The 25850-nt window shown below is 37.8% G+C and overlaps 1 protein-coding gene and 2 pseudogenes across 1 annotated transcript; all 3 read left to right on the forward strand.

The window, feature by feature from the left end:
• The first annotated feature begins 1431 nt into the window (after positions 1-1431).
• Positions 1432-4517, forward strand: LOC139811479 (uncharacterized; annotated as a pseudogene).
• A 1426-nt stretch (positions 4518-5943) lies between these two features.
• Positions 5944-7262, forward strand: LOC139812297 (putative nuclease HARBI1; annotated as a pseudogene).
• An 8603-nt stretch (positions 7263-15865) lies between these two features.
• Positions 15866-17144, forward strand: LOC139811480 (uncharacterized). Its single transcript, XM_071775759.1, has 3 exons — positions 15866-15992; positions 16116-16502; positions 16897-17144. The coding sequence occupies exons 1-3, from the start codon at positions 15866-15868 to the stop codon at positions 17142-17144; spliced, it is 762 nt and encodes a 253-aa protein (XP_071631860.1).
• Positions 17145-25850: the final 8706 nt, after the last annotated feature.

A 25850-nucleotide genomic window follows, 5' to 3' on the forward strand; every position in this document is an offset into this window, starting at 1 on the left:
CCTGGCTCTCCGTCTCTCCACTGTACTCTACGCCTTACGCCTTATTACCACGATCTACGTGCTATCGCTGAGCGTTCCCAGCCGAGGCCCACCATCGCCTCGCCGCCTCCACGCTATCCCGCCGACTAAACGTGCCGCGCGCCACCTTCCTGTCACGGCCACGTTCTCTTTTTCCCCTGTGCCTCATCTCTGACGTCCCTTTCCCCTCTTCCTTCCTTTACAGTATCCTAACCTCTAACGCTTATTTCCGAAATTCCAGTGTCGTTTTTTATCCACTTCCCTCTCGGAGCTTCCTCCATTTTCTCCGCTTCCTCTATGCCTCCTCTCTCGGTTCCAATGCACTGTTCCATTCTCCTTGCCTCATTCCTTTCCAAAAACTTCTTTTCCTCTCCACTTAATTCCCGACCATCCGTCCGCTCCGAAAGGCTTCCCCCTTCTTCATATTTACACTTACTTTTTTTAAATGTTAATACTATATTAATTATTTATTTCAGGTATAAATATACAATATACATTAGATGAGACACAAGATACATTACATCATACGGTTAAACATACAGATTCCAATAAAAAACGGAAACGATCCAGTAAATATTTTATTTCAATTTATTAGATATGTGAAAACTTATGTATGCCAATCAAAAATAATTATTCAAATCGACATTAACTTAATGTTGCATTGATAAATGGTTGATGTCGAATATTGATTGATATTTTTGTCACCTTTGACTTAATTATTTTTTTTTATATTAATCGAGCATAATTAATATTTCTGTAAAATTTTTATGTCTTTTGGTCAATTTTATATTGAATACATATATATGTATACATAGAATATAAGAAAAATTAAAATTTTATAGAAATATTTGTAATTGTTTAATTAACATTATATGTCATAATTGTATAAAAACAATTATGATGATGAGAAACAAAGAGATTTAACAACCAATATTCGACTATTTATCGACGTATCGACGTCGAATTGATGTCGACTTGACTAATTATTTCTGATTGGGATATTTTAAACCTCCATATTAATAACACATTAGGGGTATTCAAATAAGTTAAAGTTTAACGGTTTGACAGGTTATGTCGGGTTAAAGTCGAGTAAAAAGTTAATTAATTAACTTTGGACGCGCTACTCTTTAAGGTTATGCAAAATACATAAGTGTTTCATTAACCTATCACATTAATCTTTGGGTTAAAAGTGTAAAAATTAACTTTTTACCCGACTTTAACCCGACGTAACCTGTCAAACCGTTAAACTCTAACTTATTTAAATACCCCTATTGCTTTCTTTGGGTGCATTCCGATATTCAGTGCTGAGAACGTAACGTCATAAAGCAGTGCTGGCGATGCGTTCCGTAATTGCTTATATTGCTTTTACCACCTTATAACGGGACGACATCGCAGTACTGCCAGAACATAATAATGGCGCTAATACCTACATTTTTAATTAAAGTCATTGAATTATTTGATTCATCTGAATCGGATGATTCTACAGATGAGGAAAACGAATGTGTATTATTTTTGTCTTAATAAGATACGTGTAACACCATTACGTTCAATATCGCGCTGCAAAAATTATATGGACGTAGTTCATTCTTTTACAGATGATAAATTTAAGAAACATTTTCGGTAAGTAAACTACATAAATTTTATATTTAATATACATAGAATACACATATAAATATATAAAATGGAAAACATGTTTAAAAACTATAAATAGGTTAAATGCATGTTTAACATTAAGGTTATGTTCAATATAAAGAAAAACTATTACACTAATTATTTTTTATTTTATAGTATAAAACAAAGTTCTTTCAACATTGTATTGGAATTATTACGACCAGAATTATGCAAACGAAACGATAGATCTGGAAGGCATCCAATATCCCCTGAAAGACAATTACTTCTAGCTATCTGGTTCATGAGTACATCAAATTCCTATAGATAAAGCTTGAAATATCAAAGTATATATAACTAATGAACTTATGTTAAAAATATTTAACAAGTAAATTTTTTTTAAAGGTGTGTTTCTGACAGATTTAATATCGGAACAGCTACAGCGTGGCGAAGTATTCAAAGAGTAGTAAAGGCTTTATATAAAAAGTTGCAACATTTATTCGCTGGCCAACTTTAGAAGAAGCTGAACTAAGTATAGAAACAATCAAACGAAATTATGGTTTTCCTGGTGTTATTGGTACAATAGATGGAACTCACATAAAAATTAATTATTGGCCCAAGAGATAACAGTGATTCCTATATAAATAGAAAAGGGTTTCACTCTATTCAATTACAGGTAGGGGAAGATTGGTGATATTATTTATAGTATATTATAACATTGATATAGTTTTTACTTGCTGTGTGCTTTAAGAATATAGACACATATATTAGTTATTTGTGTAACAAGTGCGGGAAGTTGAGAATTGGACACGAGTGCGGAGTGGACGCACGAGCCGAAGGCGAGTGCGATCACCCGCACGAGTGTCCAATTCTCAATCCGCACGTGTTACACACCCTATTTTATATTACAAAGTGCGTGGAAAGTGCCCCATTATTGCGCGCGCGTCATCTATGCGACGAATGGCCGATTCCATACACGAGTCAAAACAGTGCGGTAATGTTACATTACGGATAAGATAACGGTCATCTATCTGAACGTCAGATACTTTTCAACACACTTCACTCGTCTGCTCGAGTGATGGTTGAACGTTCAATAGGTCTTTAAAAGGTCGTTTTCGAAGCATTTTAGATATACTTCCACTGTATAGAACTGATTTAATTACCTAAATATATAATTGCATGTTGCATTTTGCATAACATATGTTTGTTACAAAACGATATGATAGATATTCTTGCAACTGTTAATGAACAGAATTGTGCACAAGCAGAACCGCTTCAAGACACACAAACAGAAGGTATAGATAAAAGAAATGCAATTATGTACTTCTTATTGTGAAATGTTTTTTAAGTATATTTATGTTACTTATGTTGTAACCGAACGATACGTAATCGGGCTACGGGGTACGCAATTTTGTCCTATAAATCATCGGTCGCCACTCGGTTTAACCTTAAACTACCGAGAAGGTAGGTATTCGTAATGCAAACGACACTAAAGTTGAACAATTTGTTTAAACAATTTTATTTTCAGATCCCGCCACGGGTGCCTCGTCAGCATCGCCTGAGCTCAAGATACCGCTAGGTATGGCCTTGGTCGCCCAGCCAGGGACACCGGTTACCGCGACAACCGCTTGATCAGGTATATACACGTTAATATTTCCTTAACCTTTTTTCCTTTTAGATTCCCGCCACGGGTGCCTCCTCTGTGTTGCTCTGCCTCGAGCCTCCGCTATCTATCATCCGCCTGCCTCACTCGTGGAACCAAGATGGCACGACAACCGCTTGATCGGGTAAGTCCCAGCATTAAGGTAAGTCAACGGAACTAATTCTCTTTTATTTTCAGGTTTCGTCTACGGGTACTTCATCTTCGCCGCCGATGTCATGGATCAACGCTGCTCACCGCCGCCCAGGATCACCGCGTTCACAAGATGTCGCGACAAAGGTAAGTATGAGAACTGTCGTGATAACTGTAATTAATGCCGTTTCTTTTCAGGTTTCCGCCACGGGTACCTCATCTATGGCTTCCTCCGATGCAGAACCGATGATGACCTTCGACCCCGGTCACCGCTAACACACAAGATGGACGACAGCCGCTTGTTCAGGTAAGTTGAAGGTAAGTAATCAATATATTCGTATATATTTTCACAAATAATTATTGCATTTATTGTTAACTATCGTTTCACAATGGTGGTGGTTCACAATTACTGATGCCGCGCAAGATGGCGGTCGCACGTCTCGCAAAGTGCGATTTCCCGTTTTCGGTACGCGAAAAACCGTACGCCTTTTGTATCGGCGTCATGTAACGCTATGTGCGGGCGTTCCCGTTTGTTTCGGACACTGTGGTAGGCTTATAATCGTAATCCGGTACGTATTCGCGATAGTTACTGCGACACGCCGAGATATACGCACGAGAAGGTTGCTACCTATACGAGCGCCCACGAGAGACAGCCCCGAGGAATATTCCTCTCTCGGGCTCCCTACCTCCGAAGTTTTACCCCCTCCTTGGGGTCTCGGCCGCTTTCTTCTCGCGGTAATTTTCCACGCTATGCAGATACAATAGGTGTTTACGAGTTCGGGCTCGCCAGGTGTTCCCGATGGAAATTTCCGCCGCCAGTACACTATTTGCGATACGCTTAATCGGCTCCCGGGTAGTGGTTTTTCACCACTTCGAAAATTTGACTATCGAGGGCGCCGACCCGTGCGCACGTCCTCTTCTACGTCCCTAATGCCAATTCCAGGTCGACTTCTCGGAGACGACGTCTAGGTCGCTTTTGACATGTCCGCCGATGGCGGCGACCCTGGTGCCTGTTCCCACGGTCCCTACCGACGGTATTCCGGCCTTAGTTCTCGTAGCCGACGTCCGGGTCTATCGGTCTCCACGACCGTCGTGGTAACCCACCGTCCGGATGATCGGATCTCGATCGCGACCCGTTCCTCGGGTGTACCAGGTGTCACCGAGGACGCACCCTCGGCCTTTTCCCGAGGCGACGTCCGGTTCACGACTTCGCGGGTTGTCGTCCGAACTACATGTCCGGGTGCTCGGATTTCGCCCGCGATCGGTTCCTAAGGTCTACCTAGACTGCGTTCGGGGAGCGCGCTATTAGCGCTATTTGCTTATTCTATCCTTGTTCTACACTTAATAAGCGATAAAAATAGAATGATGCAATAGCGCTAATAGCGCGCTCCCCGAACGCAGCCCTAGTCTCCCCCAGTACGCACCTTCGGCCTTTTTCCGAGATGACGTTCGGTTCACGAGATCGTTACAGTGCTCGAGACTCTCTGGTCCGGGAATCGCGCTCCCGCAACCGTTAGAATGTTCGTCCGTAAACAGGTGATCGGTTTTAGCCAATCAGCGATCGACACAGTTTGACTAGCTAGGACACGTGTATTCCGCGTGTCGCGAGTTTCGGCGCTCGCAAGACACGCGAGTCGCAGCGCAAACGCTCGAGGGTGTTCAAAGACGGCGTTCCTCTATAAAGCGCCCGTTGCTTCCAATTAACGTAATCCGCGTAATCGTTAACAGTTATATATACATGTGTATCACAAAAATTAAAATAAAGTTTGGTATATTGCATTTGAACAAATGGGTTGTTTTCAATAAATTTTGCAAATCAAACTTAACATACATTAAATTTAAATATTTTCTTAAAACAAAAAACATTTAATTAATATTACTATAAAAGCTGTTCTATAATTGCGTAAACATAGGGTTGTAGGAGTAGGAGTTGTCGCACGCGTGAATCTTGTACAACGGATCAATCTACAATAGAGTAACGATACGTTGTAAACTTGATTAAAGCAACCAACCAGAGTGCAGTGTGTATTTTAAATGTGGACGGTTTAGTTGTCACCATGATGAATACAGAGACGGAGCTTTTGCTACTATTGCTGCTATTAAATTGCGAATATGTGACTTTATTGTGTGCTGTATATTTAGTGTGTTTACGTCTAGCAATCGGATTTGCAATCGGATTAATCGCAATCATATCAACCGACTAGGGAAAAAGTTCCCTAGACAAATCGGATTTGTTAAACGTGTCTATAGAGCGATCGGATTAGCTCACGAATAAGAGAACGAAAATTGTACCCGTATCGCAGAATTTTAAGAAGAAATAGAAAAGTAGGTATGCATGTACTTTTTGTTATTCTTATAATAATTAACTTTTATTCTCCTTCAAATGTATATTGACCGATAGATGTATTAATGTTTTACCGATATATTTTAAAGAAACAAATAGACTATAACCTCACTCTGTTTCAATCATTAATTCATGATTAACGATTACATGCATATATAATGTAATAGTTTTATTAGTATTTTTGCAGAGCAAAAACATGGACTTATTATGGAATGTATGGAATATAATATTTAATAACAATGAAGAAAACGAAGATGTGTTGCAAATACGTCGTATAAAAGAGCAACATATTAGAATTAGCCACTTCTATGAGAATGTCATTCTTAACTATTCTTTAACAGGTAAGAAGTACAGACACTCATTCTCATTTATTTATATATTTATATATTTATATATTTATAATTTCTTATATGTATATTCTTTTCTCATAGATTTTAAATCACATTTTGTATCACAAGAGAAACTTTTGAACTGTTGATACAACATATAGGACCATCTTTATTGCAAAGAGACAATTATCCTAAAATACTGCCAGCCAAACAAATTGCTATAGCTTTGTGGATATTTGGCAATCAAGAAGTTTACAGGTTAGTTAATGTATAATCTATAAGTACAGGAAAGATTTTTTTGTTATCATTAGACCCTCTGTGTATAGTAAAAATAATAGATGATTGCAGTCATGTTTAATATTATTGAATTAATGCAACATTATTTATGTTTTATTTTAGATCCGTTGCAGATCGATTTGGGCTATGCAAAGACACTATATGGAAGTGTGTATTTAATGTGGCTTACGTACTGTAAGAACATGCTGAAAACTACATAAAATGGCCACAGTATTACGAGTTATTACGTATACAAGAGCAATTTGCTGCTATGAGCAATTTCCCAGGTGTAGTAGGTGTCATAGACGGCTGTCACATTCCAATTACTCCTATTGAGTACCCAAATAGTTACATTAACAGAAAAGGCTTTCATTCAATAATACTACAAGGTATTTGTGATCCTACAATGAAATTTATCGATGTTTTTACGGGAATATGTGGCAGTGTCCATGATGCACGAGTGTGGCGCTTAAGTGATACCAAACAAATGATTGACCATGATGTTGAAAGATATTTCCCACAAAATACACATTTGTTAGGTGACTCTGCGTACCCGCTATTACGATATATACTCATTCCATATCGTGACAATGGTCATTTAACAAATGTACAACGCAATTATAATACAAAATTATCATCAACTCGTATTACGATAGAAAGAGCGTTTGAGATGTTGAAAGGACGCTTTAGAAAATTAAGATATGTATATATGTATAATACCGAAATGATACCTTTAATAATATTAGCATGTTGTATTTTGCACAATATTTGTATCGATAACGAAGATGAACAATTTGAAAATATTTTAGATCTAATGGAAAAAGAAAATAATCATAATAATGTTCTTCTAGAAGGTAATGAAAAAAGAGATGTTATTGCACAGTTAATATATTAATTTTTTATGTAATACGTATATATACGATTTTGTATGATGTGATGTATATAATTACATGGCAAATAAACGTTTTTTCATGTATAAAACTAAAAAATTATGCCTGTCATGAACGTCTATGTAATTACTAACGATAATTTGCAGAACTTTTCCTTCTCTGTAACATCAAAATGTTCAATATGTACAGTAAAAAATCAATAGTAATATTTGTAATGCAAATAAACATATATAACTGTAACAATCTCAAAATGTACCTACTAAACAAATTGTTTCAATTGTTGTTTGCAAGTATATCTGTGAGCATTTGGTTCGGTAGTTTTGTAATCGTTTTGTAAATTCTAATTTTCTGTATTAATAATGTATGTAAACAGATATATGTAATTAAAAGAAACGTATATGTGCATATATACCTATCAGATGCAACAGAAAACTGTGACATCAATTATATATGTTTAGAATACAATGGTAACAGTAAACATATTGTTACGCCCGCGCTGAGACACCCGTTGCACGAACGGAAGTCGAAGATCGTCTCTGACGACCAGCTGTTTATTGATATCAATTTACTACGATTTGTTGTTGTTTGTTTGAGCCTCCGTCTCCGAGCGGACGTGACAGCTCGATTCTGTGTTAAAATCTGTTTGCTCTACTTAATAAACGAGTCTATCTTTTTCTTACATTGTGTCGTCTCATTGACCGCGAGTGCCGGTTGCGCAAGTGAGAGAGAGAGTGCGAGTGGTGAGACGCGAACGCGGACTCGGCGAGCGCAACAATATTATTTGATAATAACGCATAACTTGGTAGTTGTAAAAACATGAATGCGTACTCAATACAATATATATTAATATATTTGGTAACACATACAAAAACTAAACATACATATTTAAAATACATAAAAATTGCCATTTTTCATTTATTAACACATCTTTCATAAATTATACCGTAAATTAACACATCAGTCTTTAAATGTTAATAATGAAATAAATAAATCTTATATCATGCATATAAAATAAACTAAAATAAACACATTTATGGTTTTATGAACACATTTCTTCACTTTCATGTAATTCAGTCATACTATTAGTATACACGTTTTGTCAATATTAATGTTACTAAAATATAAAAAAACTAAACATACATATTTAAAATAAATAAAAATTGCCATTTTTCATTCATTAACACATTTTTCATAAATTATATCGTAAATTAACACATCAGTTTTTAAATATTAATAATGAAATAAAATAAATCTTATATCATGCATATAAAATCAACTAAAATAAACATTTATGGTTTTATGATCACATTTCTTCACTTTCATATAATTCAGTCATACTGGCTGCGGTCCCCTTGACGCTACAAATGCTTCAAAGCATTCCTTTTCTCCTTTCTTTCAATGAAAAAAGAAAGAGAAGAAGAACGCTTCGAAGCATTTGTAGCGTCAAATGGACCGCAGCCACTATTAGTATACACGTTTTGTGTCAATATTAATATTACTAAAATATAATACAAGAATAAACTGTTTTACTATGTTTTAAATTATTGTGAAAATATTGTAAAAAAAAGAATAATAATGTATATATATATATATATATATATTGCGACGCTATTTTCTATATGATTTGTCCCGGCCCGTGAGGCGGGCCTGACTCGCGTAGCAAGTATAGGATCGGGTGGCAGAGCGGATCTCGAAAGCGATACGAACCAATGTTGGGCGCCAGGTGTGGATACGGCCACACCACCGTTTACTCTAACCCGCGAAAAGTACTCTACATGAACTCAGTATAGATCCGACATAAACTCTAATTATCGACACAACTCTTAATTCACACGTCATGACACATCCGCTCTGACCGATCGCATCGACTGCTCAGGATTTTCGACAGAGGGTCGTGGTCCTTACATGGGCTGAATGCAGAGGGGTTTGACCTTGGCGAGGCGAAACAAACACAAAAAAAAGTACTCAAGTAACATGTTAATCAAATATAATATAAGAGTAAGTTGGATAATAGCGTGACACCTTACAGGACACGAGCGACTTATTCACCGCGATCATTCGCAGTTCCCCGACCACGCAAGGTCTTTCGAAGGGTCCGCGTGGTGTCAATAACTCAGACGCAGGACCAATATGCTCGGAAAACGTACTTGTAGCTTGTACTCGCAATAAGGAACTCTCTAAGCTAGGGAGTACGCGAGGCGCAATAATATACTCCAACGGAGTAATCCACGTCAGGGATAATCTACGTGAAGAAATGCGCGAAACATAATAATATGCGCCGACGAGCTAATACACGCAAGAAATAATCCACGCGGTGAAAGGCACGGCCGTAGTAATGACGACGACGAAATAATACACGCAAGAAATACTCTAGGAAATACGCGAAAAGTAATAGTATACGCTGACGAAATACTACACGGAAGATCTACGCTATGAAATACGCGAAAAGTAATAATATAGGTCGACGAAATAATACACGCAATCACGAAATAGTATACGCGATGAAATACGCCGAACGCAGTAATAAAGGGTAACGGGAGCGCGAAAACTAATATCAACTCTTACACGAGACTCTCCGATGAAATAGAAAAATAAGTGTGACGTTATGTGTTCCGTCAGCTCTAGCGTAGGGTCAAATATGCCCCAATCCTGAGATCCATCATTAGGACCACATCCACCACGTCACACCGAATAGTAATTACAATGACTCTACTCTATATCTGCGCGACCAATTACTGAGAATGACTCTACTTCAACGCACGCGAACGGGGAGTTCTCGGGAACGACCGCTACACGCGGAAATCCTCGCCGAAGGAGCAATATCCACAAAATAAAGACTTCTCGTAACGAACGGCCCACGCAAAAGGGAGGTTTCTCGCTGAGGGGACGAGACACAGTCGGGACTTCTCGCAAGAGTTCTCGCTAACTAAACGATGCGTGCACCATAATTTCTCGCGGCAGACACGATACGGGCACAATAATTCCGCGCAAAATAATCGATACGCGCACACAACGATCCACGCAAAATAAAGTTCCTCGCAAACTAAACGATACACGCAAATACTACTCAAGGTGTCTCACAAACTAAACGATACACACAACATAGGAGTTCTCGCATAACACCCCTCGCAACGTAAACAACGCGAAGCCTCGCCGTACGGTCCACACCGCGAGCACGTGATACTCACGCCTAATTCCGCCCGGGGCGTGCGGTACTCTCAGCCGGATTAAATCTTACTCTGAAACGGTAATCGCGGTCTATTTCGGGCACCTTCTTCGAGCAGGCTGACTCTAACTCAGTATTCCGACGCCTCACACTTTTCGTACCGGGCGCGGTAATTTACGTATCCCGAAGGCCGACACGCCCCTGAACGGCCGGACGCGTGGAAAGCCCGCACGACGAAGTTTTCACTACGCGAAAACTAACTCTACCGGGAACGCCGATATCTTACACACTAATCGATAGGCACAATAATCATAAACGGTAATTTCCGAATACTCGAAACGGTAATCTAACGCGACGGACTGTTGAGTCGACCGGCGAGGTTTCTTTGCACGCGACACGCATCACCCTCGTGACGGGCGGCCGGCGCCGCACCGTTCTTACTATCCGATCCCAGGTCGGTCGAGTCGGGAAGAAACGGACGCCCCTGCGATATTCTTACGGGGAGTCAGCGGGCGGGCTATGTCTTACCCGTAGAAACGAAACGAAACAAAAGCGATAATCCTCTCAATGGATTCACGGCAATGGCGCGTAGGCAAGGAAACTCTCAAGCAAGCCTACGCGTCTCTCAAAATCTTACGCGACACGATACTGACACTCCGCCCGCCGTTCCCCGATACCTGATGTCTGGGATGGGTGGCTGGTTACATCTCGTCCTTCCTTCCTTCCTTCAATCTATCTCTTAGGGCCGCCGCCCTCGCTTATTGTCTCGGTACAACTCTCCTCGGACGTCCGTCCACGCTCGCGGTCTACCCAACAGTCTCTCGATCATTCCCGCGGCTTCGACTCGCGGCCCTCTAGATCAGGGCGCTTCACCGCACCGGCGGATGGCGCCACGCTGTCTAAACGGGCTCTCCGGCCGCTTCTTCCTGAAAACTATAAACTCGGCAGTACGCGCGCAATACAAAGATGGGAATGGGTAAGACTGTGACGTGCACGCGGTGCAACGTCACAATATATATATATACACGTACATATAAGTAGATAGCTTTACCTTCGTTGTCAAGTTAAAAAAATTATTTGTTTAATATTAAAAAAATAACACAATTTTCGAAAGTTAGAAGAATACTAACATTTAGATTCCATAATAATATGAAACATACTCGAAAACATAGTATATATTCTTGTACTCTACTTTATATTACTGTCTTATATATTGAAAAGTATTAACCTTTACATATCTATTAAATATAAATAATATTATAATAAATATTGCACATATACAAACATATGCAAACTTTTGTGTCACATATGTAAACCAAAAAATATATTATATGTGTGTGTGTAAAGGTTAATAATTTAACAAGCTTCATTATTAGCACTCTCTTATTTTACTGTTGATCATTTTTGTAAATATCTTCAAGTAACGTTAAAAATCTGTTTTGCATTTTTATGTTATCCTTATGATGCTTTTCTCTTTGTTTATAAAGTTGTTCATAATATGCTAATTCATTTTCTTTTCTTGCACGTTTTCTGAACTTGTGCTTTGTACCATGAGAAGTAATAGAAGAAGAAGTAGTAGAAGTAGAAGTAGAAGTAGTGTTGGGTACTGTATTTTCATCGTTGGATTTGCTGTTTTCTGTTGTACATACATTTTCTTTGTGCAGTCTAAATCTACGTGTGTTTGAAGCAAGTGATACAGGTGTTACTTCAGGTGTAGTATTCATAAACTCGTCTATTAAATCAAAGTATTTCCAAGATACTTTAGCACTGCCAGTCTCATTATTAGCATCACGCACCGACCTATATTTCTGTTTCAAGTTCTTCCATTTAACAGAACATTGTTTGTCAGTTACGTTGTAACCTCTTTTCTTAAAGTTACTCGCTATTTCCTTCCATATTTTCTTCTGCATACTATTTTTTTATTTAATACTGATGTATATTGCCTTATTTCTTCTATCAGCAGTTTCGTCATTTTATTGATCCACTGGTATCTACAGTTTTCTGTGAAAGTAAGAAACTTAGTGAAACAATTTAATAATTACATTATAATGTTTTCCGTATAATGTAAAAGATATTTTTGCAAATTTTCTTATTTCAAAGACATGGAATATATTTCAAAAAGCAAATATTAATATATAATTAGTTTAGCTAGAACTAAAATAAAAACTTTGTTTTACGATATATATACATACCAAACTGATCCTTTTGCTCAAACACTTCTCCCTCGTTCGTATCCATTTGCAATTATCTCTGAAAAAAAAATATTATTTTAATAAATTAATATGTTAACGATATTAAATCAAAGTGAGGTTATAGTCTATTTGTTTCTTTAAAATATATCAGTAAAATATCAATACATCTATCGCTCAATATGCATTTGAAGGAGAATGAAAGTTAATTATTATGAGAATTTCAATAGTAATTATTAATTCACCAGTGTAGAAAAAATATATAGTCGGGATGTAAGTCAGCCTGACTGGCAGTAATTTATTTATAAACGACGTTTCGACCCTTACTTTGGGTCCTTTTCAAGTTTAGATAATTAACAAAGCTGAAACAACAATTAACAAACTTAAACGCAAGCTCGTAGAATGCACCAAATAAAATTACGTCATTGTGCATCAAATATATATAATACAATAATTAAAAACTTACATAAATCATTGTGCGTCAAATTACGTTAAAATTGAGTCATGCGGGTAAAATTCGTTGGAAGAACATGACAATCCCGCTTGAAAGACGAAGGCTGACTAATATATACGTCAAGAGCGATCGCAATCAAATAACATATATAGAAGGTGAAGTTAGAGAGAAAACAAAATACGGTCATAAACGGTCGGTAAATTTTCGGTATCTTTCTGGGAATTGATTGCATCTTCATGCTTTTTTATAAACAACATTTCAGAAATTTCGCGTTTTTTGAGATTCTGTTCCCTATGTAAAATTTTGGCCTCATGCCATTTAAAATCGTGATTAAAGTCTAATCTATGTTTGCTAACGACTGAGTGCTGATTGTGATGCCTGCTAATATCAGAACGATGTTCTTTTACTCTAGTTTCCAAATGCCTTTTGGTTTGGCCAATGTAGCATGCATTGCAATCAGCACACTCCAACTTGTACACAACACCCGTGCATTTATTAATGTTTAGTCTGTCCTTCCCTTTTTTGATTAATGCGTCCATTTTCTTCGGAACCGTGTACAAGGTGCTTAAGCCATAGGTGCCGAAAATTCGACGAAAATTTTCACTAAAGCTTTTTACATAGGGAATGGGTACATAATATTTTAAATTCATATGTCTGTCGTCATCAACAGCGTCATCCCCGTTGTACCAACGTTTATTAATTTCCGTCAGTCTTTTTGTATATGTTTATTCACGATCGAGTCAGGGAAGCAATTGTTAGACAGGATAGATTTCACTAGGCGGATATTCTCATCATGAAACTGTTCATCGGACAGAAGTATTGCGTGGTCCACTAGGTTTATGATGGTATTGATCTTATATTTTAAAGGATGACTGGAAAAATAATTGATGTAACGGCCTGAAAACGTTGGTTTGCGAAACCAGTTAGTAAATAAAAAATTATTCCGTCTAAATACGGTCGTGTCTAAAAAATTCAAACAATTATTTTCTTCCAACTCGTACGTGAATTTTAGACGAGGATGATAGCTGTTAAAAGCGAGCACAATATCGTTAAGTTTCGATTTCGGGATACACATGAAGATGTCATCAACATAACGAAAAAATATGTCAATCGGAAAGTCAAAGGATTGAAGGCAACAAGTTTCGAGATCGTCCATGACGATGTCCGCCAAAATCGGAGAGAGAGGGGAGCCCATTGGGCTGCCAAAGATTTGCTCGTAAAATTCATCATTAAAGGAGAAACTGGTGGAATTCAAAATCATCTTGATGGCAAACAAGAATTGCTCCAAGCTCATCTTGGTCTTTCTCGAAATTGCATCCCACCTTTTTTCAATACCAGTTAATAAATGCACGGGTGTTGTGTACAAGTTGGAGTGTGCTGATTGCAATGCATGCTACATTGGCCAAACCAAAAGGCATTTGGAAACTAGAGTAAAAGAACATCGTTCTGATATTAGCAGGCATCACAATCAGCACTCAGTCGTTAGCAAACATAGATTAGACTTTAATCACGATTTTAAATGGCATGAGGCCAAAATTTTACATAGGGAACAGAATCTCAAAAAACGCGAAATTTCTGAAATGTTGTTTATAAAAAAGCATGAAGATGCAATCAATTCCCAGAAAGATACCGAAAATTTACCGACCGTTTATGACCGTATTTTGTTTTCTCTCTAACTTCACCTTCTATATATGTTATTTGATTGCGATCGCTCTTGACGTATATATTAGTCAGCCTTCGTCTTTCAAGCGGGATTGTCATGTTCTTCCAACGAATTTTACCCGCATGACTCAATTTTAACGTAATTTGACGCACAATGATTTATGTAAGTTTTTAATTATTGTATTATATATATTTGATGCACAATGACGTAATTTTATTTGGTGCATTCTACGAGCTTGCGTTTAAGTTTGTTAATTGTTGTTTCAGCTTTGTTAATTATCTAAACTTGAAAAGGACCCAAAGTAAGGGTCGAAACGTCGTTTATAAATAAATTACTGCCAGTCAGGCTGACTTACATCCCGACTATATATTATGAGAATAACAAAAAGTACATGCATACCTACTTTTCTATTTCTTCTTAAAATTCTGCGATACGGGTACAATTTTCGTTCTCTTATTCGTGAGCTAATCCGATCGCTCCATAGACACGTTTAACAAATCCGATTTGTCTAGGGAACTTTTTCCCTAGTCGGTTGATATGATTGCGATTAATCCGATTGCAAATCCGATTGCTAGACGTAAACACCCTTAAAAATGAGAAGGCAAAAGTGCTAAGAAGATGGTGGGTGCGTCCAATCAATCATAGACGAGATGAATTGGGATTTTATTCTAACCTCGTATCAGAACTACTTTTGTCAGACCATGAGGAGTTTTTCTCATTTTGCCGTATGTGGCCTGAACAATTTAATCTTTTGCTCTATGGTGCATCCCCTTCCCCTAAAAAGAAGCCGGAGACGGACACTTCTTGTAAAACTGAAACTTGCAGCCACTTTTGCGTGAGTAATTTTCTTGCTTTAATCATGACCTTGAAAGGTACCCTCTTTTTTGCCAGATGTTATTTTAAACTAGATATATACCTGCACAGATTTCTCGCACATGGCAACAGTGTTAAGTCAAAGGCATGGGAGTTTCGGATTAGTAGATCTACCATGTATAAAACTGTGTCAAGCCATTTGGACACTTCTACAGCCTTTGTATCTGCCTGAACCTTCGCCTGAGTTATGGATGCAAGTAGCTGAAGATTTCTACTCGAAGTGGCAGTTTCCCAACTGTGTTGGGGCCATAGATGGACGCCACATGCAAATTCAAGCTCCTGCCAATTCTGGTTCTGAATTCTTTAATTACAAGAAATACTTCAGCCTTGTATTGATGGCTTCTTGCGACGCGTTATATAAGTTTACATGGGTAGATATAGGACAATATGGTAGATATATATTTTAATTTTTTTACTTTTTTATTTCAGTCTGAGTATTTCCATAAATAAAAATTTTGTTTAGAATATATATATTTATGCATCTCTTATTATATTCATATTATGTAATTACAGGTTTTGTGAGTGATGGAGGAGTGTGGAATAATTCTGCACTTGCTATGCTTTGGAGCATGAAGAAACTTCCTCCTCTTAAAATGTTGCCCGGAAGTCACATAAAATTTCCTCACGTATTTGTGGCAGATGAGGCATTTCCGCTCAAACCGTATCTCATGAGGCCTTATCCGCGAGCTGCCTTGCAGGATAAACAGCGAGTCTTCAATTATAGACTCTCCCGTGCTCGAAGAGTTATAGAGAACACTTTCGGCATTCTCGTATCTCGATGGCGCATTCTCAGAAGGTGCTTATGCAATAATCCTCACAATGCACAAATTATATTTCAAGCTTTGGTATGCCTGCATAATTTTGTGAGGACAGAAGAAAATAAAGAGACACCTCAGCATCGTACTTACTGCCCCTCTAATTACGTAGATCAAAAAGATGAAGAGGGGAATACAATTCCCCTTTGAATACAATTCCCCGTTGAAAATAGGATCTGCTGATCAGGTAGTTAATTTCTGTACTGGTTGGCTGCACTGTCGCTTTCGCGTTGCGGTGCGTGTGGCAGGGCCTCTTCTCAGGAAGGAGAGAACTCTCTCCCCTTTTCCCGACCGACCGTCGCGGTGTGCACATCGAATCCTGTGTGAGTGATGTGTGTCTGAGCAATGCAGCTGCGCGCGTGCGAGAACCGAAAGACATGATTGTAAGTTGTACCTCGCGGTATATATATCGAGATATATATACATGTATGTATGTGTATTTGTACAGCGAAATATACGCAATAAATATAGTTTGTTAGATTGCAAGCACGTGTACTCCAACGGGACTCACCCCGCCTCTTACCTTAATATTTCTACACAATTCCTGGAACTTGGCGGACTGAAGAAAGTGAAACAAGGCTGCATAGGATTGGACGAGTCGGTGCCAATAATCCAACTAGAATATCTGCTCAGCTCCGGGATACACTTTGCGATTACTTCATTTCGGAAGCTGGTGAAGAAGCTGCTCCTTGGCAGTATCAACGAGCATTCCGCGGTGTTATCATAAACCCGCCACACTTTTAATAAAGGTAATATGGTAACTCTTAGTAATACTTGGGTTTAAGATGGACATGCTTATACATATTTGATACGTTTTCAGGAAAAATTGGTGAAGCCATGCTGTTTTATAGACGCTGTGAACGTGCAAAATATTTCAGAGGAAATTGCGAGGAAACGAATTGATACGAGTCGTAAGATCAATGCGCAAGTCTTTTTAGAGCGCAGTTTCTGTGAAAACGTCTTTTCGAAGTATCAGATCCATAGAATTCACATATGTAATTTCTGTGGCTTAATCGCTCCTTTGTAAATAATTTGTATTTTATGTAAAATATGTTAGAAATCATCTTGTCGTAAACATCATATTACTATAATTATCTTATTATTACTATAATCTTTTATTATTATATCTTATTATTCTTATTACTATAATTGTCACTATAATTTTTGTAACTATAATTATCTTATGAAAGCATTATAATTTTCTGTTTTAATTGCTTATTGTTTCGCGTGTTCGTGGGCAGTTCGCGCTCCGACAGGTGCGCTGGAAGGATCGTGGGATCGTAATGGGTCGAATGACGTATCACCGACTGGATCGAACAGCTCTTTATTTTGTACACAGTCTCATCAATGTCACAAATGAATCCGCGACACGCGGCAGCTTACGATCACGGAACGGAAAGTGGCCGAACACGGCGCGTCGCGCACGCAGCGCACATCACATGTCGTCGATCGCGGAATGAAAATGGTCCAATAAGCGCATCACTCGCCACGCCGGCGCCGGAACAAAATCGTCCTCGACGAGATGGAAATGGGCGACGCCGGTTCGCCAAACACAAAACGCGTGTCGCGTAATATTATGCAGATCAAATGGTTGAACACGGCAGACGCTGCACTTTATGCGTTGGCGATCGCGCAGCGAGCATAACGACGAACGGTTCAACATGGCACGCCCGGCACATTGTGCATTAGACGCGAAACGGCTGCATCGACGCCGTTGCAACTCGACGATGACGACGACAAACGGCCAATAGGGCGCACTTTGCACGTCGCTTCTTCGACGGAAACGGCCGGAATCGGCGCACACGCACTCAGCGTTTACTGAAAAGAACGGCCTAACATGACGCACTTTACACGTCGGTACGACAACAAACATGGCGAACTTCGCACAGCGAGAGTTACAACGACGAATGGCCACCGGCGCACTTCGTACATTCAGTATTTACAATGACGAACGGCCACACATGGCGCACTTCGCGCTTAACGACGAACGGCCGAACACGGCGCACTTCGCACTTTAAAAGTTACAACGGCGAGCGGCCACGTGGCGCACCTCGTCCGTCGTTTCCTTCACGGAGAACGGCTCAACAGCGCATCCCGCTGGCTGCGGTTACTTTCACGACCGGCCAAATATGGCGCACTCTGCACGTGGCTCGCTACCACGGAAAAGCCGACGACGGCGCACCGATCTTGCAAGACCCCGAGAGCCTCAATCGCACGGAAATCTTGATGCTCGCGGACGGAAATCTTGATACGAAACGGAGATTCTCGTCAACGGAGACGAAGGCCCAGAAAACACAAGCTGAAATCTGAGCTCACGCGGACGGACATCTTGACGACACGAAACGGAGATCTTGACGACACAAGACGAGATCGTAGCAAACGCGGACGAATATCTTGCGGACACGAAACGGATTTCTTGACGACACGAGACGAAATCGTTACGAACGCGGACGGATATCTTGCTTCCGCGAATTCGGGGTCGTTTTCCACAACTGCCTTTTCCTCTTTTTTCACTGGCGAAAACTCGAGAACTTGCGATAAACCGTTGACTCACACGCTTTCGCTACCGTACTTCGCGCACCGAGGGCGGTCGACATCTCGCCCATCCGCGAGCCGACATCTAGGACCCGAGATCTCGCGTCGATAGATCTGCGCCTCGGGGCCGAAAACTCGCGTCGCCGAGCGTGCCACCCGGCCGGGGGGTGCCCCGCGAGCAAAGCTCCCAGAATTGGAGCGACAAATCGCGACTGGGCAGGAACAGCTTACTCAAACGGAAACACATATAAAGGTACACAAGAAATTGATAATATGTATTTTTCATTAAAAGAAGCATTACATTGTAAGATAAAAAAATACATTATTACTACATCAAAGGATTACATCTTAGGAGAGGAATATATATTTTATATAAATCTTGTTATATCATTTTATACTTTTATTTATTATACTCTTATCTATATATAAAGGAAGGCGTCCTGACTGACTGACTGACTCACTCACTCACTGACTCATCAACGCCCAGCCCAAACCCTTGAACCGAATTTTTACCAAAAGTATATAAAATAGGGGTAGAATTTTCCGGGGAGTGCCACTATGTGTATAGTTTTTTGTTACCGATTTTTTGGAAACCGGTTTCTCTAATTTTTCTAATTTTTTGGGAAATAATTGACCGAATCTTAAAGAATTATAGTTAAACGGGGGTAGAATTTTCCGGGGAGTGCTATAAAGTGCATAATTTTTTGTTACCGATCTTTTTGGGAGCCGATACCGAAATTTTTACAATTTTTCGGGAATTAATTGACCGAATCTTAAAGAATTGTATATGAAGTAGGGGTAGAATATTTTACGGGGAGCGCCATGATGTGTATAGTTTTTGTTACCGATTTTTTTGAAGAAAGAGAGAGGGAGAGGGAGAGAGAGAGACTATTTGCGTGTCTTATTACATATGTCCTCCGGAGCAAAGCCCGTGTAACCAGCTAGTCATAGTATAAATGAGTATAATTCATAGCATTTGTACGATCCATCGATAGCTTAAATAAACGTATTTAAACTTATACCTATACTATATCTATATTGTTTTATTACTATTTATATTATAAAAAGAAATAATTTTATATACAGTAAGATAATAAGAAATTAATACTGGTGCTGTAATAAATTGACGAGTGACAAATTACTGTTGCTTTGTAATTTTATTATTTTTGAAACATCATTAATGAGCAATAATAATTAATCACTGGCCAATGTATTACAATCAGTATTTATTTTCTATAAGAATATTACGTACATAAACAATATGAAATTCACAGTGACATGTCTAGGTAAATGCAATTCACTGTTAATTGCAGCTTCGACGTTCTTCAAATTGGAACAAATTTGTCATTATTGTCAAATGTAGCTTAAAACCTTTGCGAAATGATGCTAGCATGAAAAGGAGGATGTAAAAGAGCAAAATGAAGAACAGACAAATGTGTCATATAAGTAGCTAAACCCATATCGATGTATATTATTTACATATGTTTAGAAGATGCATAAATACAATATGAGCTCAAAATTAACATGTTTTGCTCTCTGGGTGTATGTGCGCACTATAATTTTTTATGTTGGATCGATTCTTTCCTTCGATTACTTTTTTTTGCTTCCTCATAGAGGAAGCTTTGTTTTCGTTTTTTTGTTTTTCTGAATGTGTTCAGAATGTTCTAAAACGTTGAAAAATTGCAATTTTAAAAAATGTCTGTTTGTATGTATGTGTGTGTATGTGTGTGTGTGTGTATGTGTGTCAAATTTACCAAAATTTCTATAAGTCCAGAACTAATCAACCAAATCTTAACAAATTATATATGAAATAGGGGTAGAAAAAACTGAAGAATATAATAGAATTAATAAAAATTGCTAATAATCAAGGGGTTCTTTTTTAATAAAATTTTGATTTTTTTCAGAAATGTTTGTTTATGCTTTAATTTCTAGGCGGAGAGCTGGCGTTAAAAAACTGCAAGAGTTTTGTAATGGCTGATTTTTTCACATAACGTTATATTGCGGGTGTACATGAGTCAGCACCCACTCGCAAGGTCAGGTACTGGGACACCTGGCGCCGGCGCGCTTTGAAATAGGTCAAATTATTAAGTGTGATAAAAGTGTTTTGTAATGGCTCAAATTTTGTGAGAAACTAATAAATAATATAAAAAACCGTTAGAAAGTGGTCAGACCGCACAGTTATGGGACGCAGCGAGTCAGCACCTCGCATAAGTGGTCGCAATAATTAGGTCAGTAAAACTGTTTCGAAATAGCTGAAAATTTAGAAACTATTAAATTATTGCGTATAATGAAGTAAGAAAACGGTCAGACTTCAGTTTAATAAGACTGACGCAGTCAGCAGTCGTTTGAAGTGCGATGATCAAGCGCGCGCGCTGCTCCAAGCGCGTAGTGATTTGCTTATAATTAAATTCCATTTGTATTTAATAAAATGATTGAAAGATTTTCAACTAAATCATGATTGAAATTGTTATTTTTTACGTTATTTAATTAATTAATTAAAAATTTTATTATAATATAAATAAACTTAAGATCAAATTGTAAATTACAAAACTACAAATGAAGAAACACAAAAATTAAAAAAAAAATTTTATAAAAAGTATAATTAAAGTATGACATAATACACTTTTTTCAAATAAACAATTAATAATCAATGTCGCTGTTATTTTCTTCATCTGATTGCTCATCACTCTCGAAATCAGCTTCTTCAGTGTCGTCTACCTGCTTAGACTCAGTATCTGTAAATAAATATACTTTTTATAAAAATTTTTTTAATTTTTTGTTTCTTTATTTGTAGTTTTGTAATTTACAATTTGATCTTAAGTTTATTTATATTATAATAAAATTTTTATTAATTAATTAAATAACGTAAAAAATAACAATTTCAATCATGATTTAGTTGAAAATCTTTCAATCATTTTATTAAATACAAATAGAATTTAATTATAAGTAAATCACTACGCGCTTGAAGCAGCCGCGCGCGCTTGATCTTCGCACTTCAAACGACTGCTGACTACGTCAGTCCCATTAAACTGAAGTCTGACCGTTTTCTTCCTTCATTATACGCAATAATTTAATAGTTTCTAAATTTTCAGCTATTTCGAAACAGTTTTACTGACCTAATTATTGCGACCACTTATGCGAGGTGCTGACTCGCTGCGTCCCATAACTGTGCGGTCTGACCACTTTCTAACGGTTTTTATATTATTTATTAGTTTCTCACAAAATTTGAGCCATTACAAAACACTTTTATCGCACTTAATAATTTGACCTATTTCAAAGCGCGCCGGCGCCAGGTGTCCCAGTACCTGACCTTGCGAGTGGGTGCTGACTCATGTACACCCGCAATATAACGTTATGTGAGAAAATCAGCCATTACAAAACTCTTGCAGTTTTTTAACGCCAGCTCTCGGGTTATTCCGCAATTTGGAGATATCGATCTATTTTTAATTTTCTTATATTTTTCAGTCTTTTTTATTCCTATTTTATATATAATTCTTTAAGATTTGGTTGATTAGACTCAGCTTTATACGCGATCAAAGGTCTCTAATTTTTAGAAAAATGTCTGTAATAGCTTTAACTTCTGTAAATTTTAAGATATCGGTCTATTTTTAATTTTGTTATATTCTTCAGTCTTCTCTATTTCTATTTTATATAATTCTTTAAGGCCGGTATTCATAGTTTCTTATTTTCCGACAAGTTCACTCAGTCTATTCAACATTAATAATAAATCAACATTTTCTATATCTCTTTCTATTTTCTGCCAAATGTTTTTCAGTGTGTCCTCTTTTTCTTTTACGTTTCTACGCTCCACTCTCGCCCAGAATTTCGGGTGCCTTAAATAACTGTGTATAGTTTTTTGATGCTCGGTAAGGTACGCTGTAAATAATATTTAATATTGAAAAGCATATGATTATATTCTGCAACAAAATATTTGCAATAAGGCGTTTATAACGTACATAAAAATTCCACAATTGTCGAATGTTTTTGTAAATGTGCTTTTAGTTCTCGGTTGTGTCTTTCTGAAATGTTATTTGTTCCATGTGTTTCATTAAATATACAGAACGAATTGGGCTTAAAGCCATTGATCCACGTTTTCTTGTAATAAGAGAAAAATGGTTGCAACATCTTGCAATCCTCAAAAATAACATTTTCTATTAGGTGGAAGTAGCCTTCTACTATTAATTCTTCGGGTACATATGCCAAACATATTAATTATTTTGTTGCCGCCCAACCTAATTCTTTTTCTCTGCCTTTCAAAATTCCGCGTTTATCAGCATTATGCACCAATGCCTACAATGCGAAACGAGTATGAAAAACATTGGATGCGCATTGTATACATATTAATGTATATGTATATTGTTATTATATTTTTATTACCTGATTGTAATGGAAAAAGCAGCCAATTACTTTTACGTAGGAAAAAACAATTTTTAATGCCTTGTGTTCGGCTTTCTCAAAATCACATATCGCTGTATCTGGTTCAATTTTTATAATATTTACAATACTTCTTAAAATGTCTACATAATTTTCAGTTTTTCATCCTTTCATTATTGCATACACAATTGGAAATGTCTGAAATTTGAAAAAATTTATTTTATTTTTAAATTTAGATAATATGTAGAATGCCTTTTGCAATTTAAAACATTAATTAAATCATGAACTATTAGTAAATTATTTGTTTTGCTTACTCTATCATTGTGTCTCATTACAATAGTCCATAATTGACAGTTGGTATTTTTCAATTGTGGTACTGTCGCAAATGTACCATCAACAAAGATGGTAACTTTTTTCTTATTAACATTTATAAGTTTTTCCGTTAATACTTGGTCAATAAAAACAATAGCTTTCGTATTGTTATTTTTTATGACGAATTCTACAACTAAGGAGGCGTCTGTCGCATCTAGCTTAAGTAATTGCCTCCAGTTATCTTTTTGCAAACAACAATGCAAATTATTTAAATCTTGTGGAATCTGTCCAATATGTCTTTTTTTATGTCGTTGAATAGATCTTTCTATGTTCCCAATAGTCGTTCCGTCCAGCAAATGATCGTATCTATGTACATTAGTTACTTGTGTTTATAACAGTATTTACTATATCTACTAAGTCTACTTCAACGCTTCTTACTCACTTTGTAAGTATTCTTTTTTTAATCATTCTTGTCGTTTCATACGATGGGGAAGCTTCGATTTCTTTTTTCAGTTCGCCCAATTCAGGTACAGACTTTTCATGCCGTTCATGTCTCCCACTTGTAATAAATTAATTATTTTTATTGTTAATTGCGCTGTACATTTTACGTCTTTGTTTTTCCGGAAACTGCATTCGTAATATCTGCGAGAAAATTATTCATAATTAAAGGCAACAAATACAAAGATGCGTTCTGAAACTCAACCGGACAACCTTTCTGTCCACTGTACATACTTCGTATCTCCGTTGGAGCTGTTATAATGGTAATTATATCCTTCGTGTAACAGTTTTGGCATTTGAAGCCTTGCTGTATTATATTTTCGCCTTTCTACCATATTAAACAATACAGCAACAACAAACACAATATAATTGACACTTGTGCCTAGGAAAGATTGCACACAACAATGGAGAAAAACAAAAGCATTCTTAAAACAGCAGGCATATTTTTTCCCGCCTGTATATAAACTAAGGAAACGTGGATCAATGGCTTTAAGCCCAATTCGTTCTGTATATTTAATGAAACACATGGAACAAATAACATTTCAGAAAGACACAACCGAGAACTAAAAGCACATTTACAAAAACATTCGACAATTGTGGAATTTTTATGTACGTTATAAACGCCTTATTGCAAATATTTTGTTGCAGAATATAATCATATGCTTCTCAATATTAAATATTATTTACAGCGTACCTTACCGAGCATCAAAAAACTATACACAGTTATTTAAGGCACCCAAAATTCTGGGCGAGAGTGGAGCGTAGAAACGTAAAAGAAAAAGAGGACACACTGAAAAACATTTGGCAGAAAATAGAAAGAGATATAGAAAATGTTGATTTATTATTAATGTTGAATAGACTGAGTGAACTTGTCGGAAAATAAGAAACTATGAATACCGGCCTTAAAGAATTATATAAAATAGAAATAGAGAAGACTGAAGAATATAACAAAATTACAAATAGACCGATATCTTAAAATTTACAGAAGTTAAAGCTATTACAGACTGTTCGAGATTCCGTTAACGTTGCGCCGTCCGATCAGATGGCAGCATCGATCGGGTAGATCGATCGCCAGATCACCGCGGCAGCTTGCGCACGCACGGGCGCGCTCATCGCCAACGTCTTCCTCGCGATATTCAGAGTCGTACAAATGGCCGCGCAGTGATCAGACGCACGACGTGTGCTCTGTGCATTTTTCGATTGTGACTACACATTGAAGTGCCCACCGCAGTGATTACAGCTGCCGAGATACTGCATTAACATGTAAAGCGACCGCTCATCCAGCTCTACTCGGGTACATCAACACGACGACTCAGACTCACATGTGCGCGAGTGCCGACCGCCACGTGTCTCACCGGCTCACGGGCGATTCATCGAAGAGGACGGCAATTAATATAATTGCCTCTCATTTACACGGACTATATAGACATCTTATTTTGTTCACCGCTCATCACTCTCAGGTCAGATTGTATCAATTTTGACGCATTAAAGACGCATTAAAGACGACTCAGACTGTGGTCTGAGTTACACAAAATTAAAGTGAATATTTAGTTAACACCTTCCACGCGCGTCCTTCTCATCCCGCTTCCATCGCCGGGATTAATCAGCGATTTCGCGAACATTTGGTCCTTTGAGCCGGATGCGTGGAACTTAGAGTGTAGCTCAGACACAGATCATGTGGACAGGGCATGCCCTTCACGACATGCCACGTGGA

Source organism: Temnothorax longispinosus, chromosome 4 (assembly GCF_030848805.1).
Source record: "Temnothorax longispinosus isolate EJ_2023e chromosome 4, Tlon_JGU_v1, whole genome shotgun sequence".
Taxonomy (NCBI): Eukaryota; Metazoa; Arthropoda; class Insecta; order Hymenoptera; family Formicidae; genus Temnothorax; species Temnothorax longispinosus.

Coding starts and splice junctions, on each gene's coding strand:
- LOC139811480 (XM_071775759.1), top strand. CDS start 15,866: ATGCAAATTCAAGCTCCTGCCAATTCTGGTTCTGAATTCTTTAATTAC. Junction 15,993..16,115: donor GGTAGATATAGGACAATATG/GTAGATATATAT, acceptor ATGTAATTACAG/GTTTTGTGAGTGATGGAGGA. Junction 16,503..16,896: donor TAAAGAGACACCTCAGCATC/GTACTTACTGCC, acceptor ATAGTTTGTTAG/ATTGCAAGCACGTGTACTCC.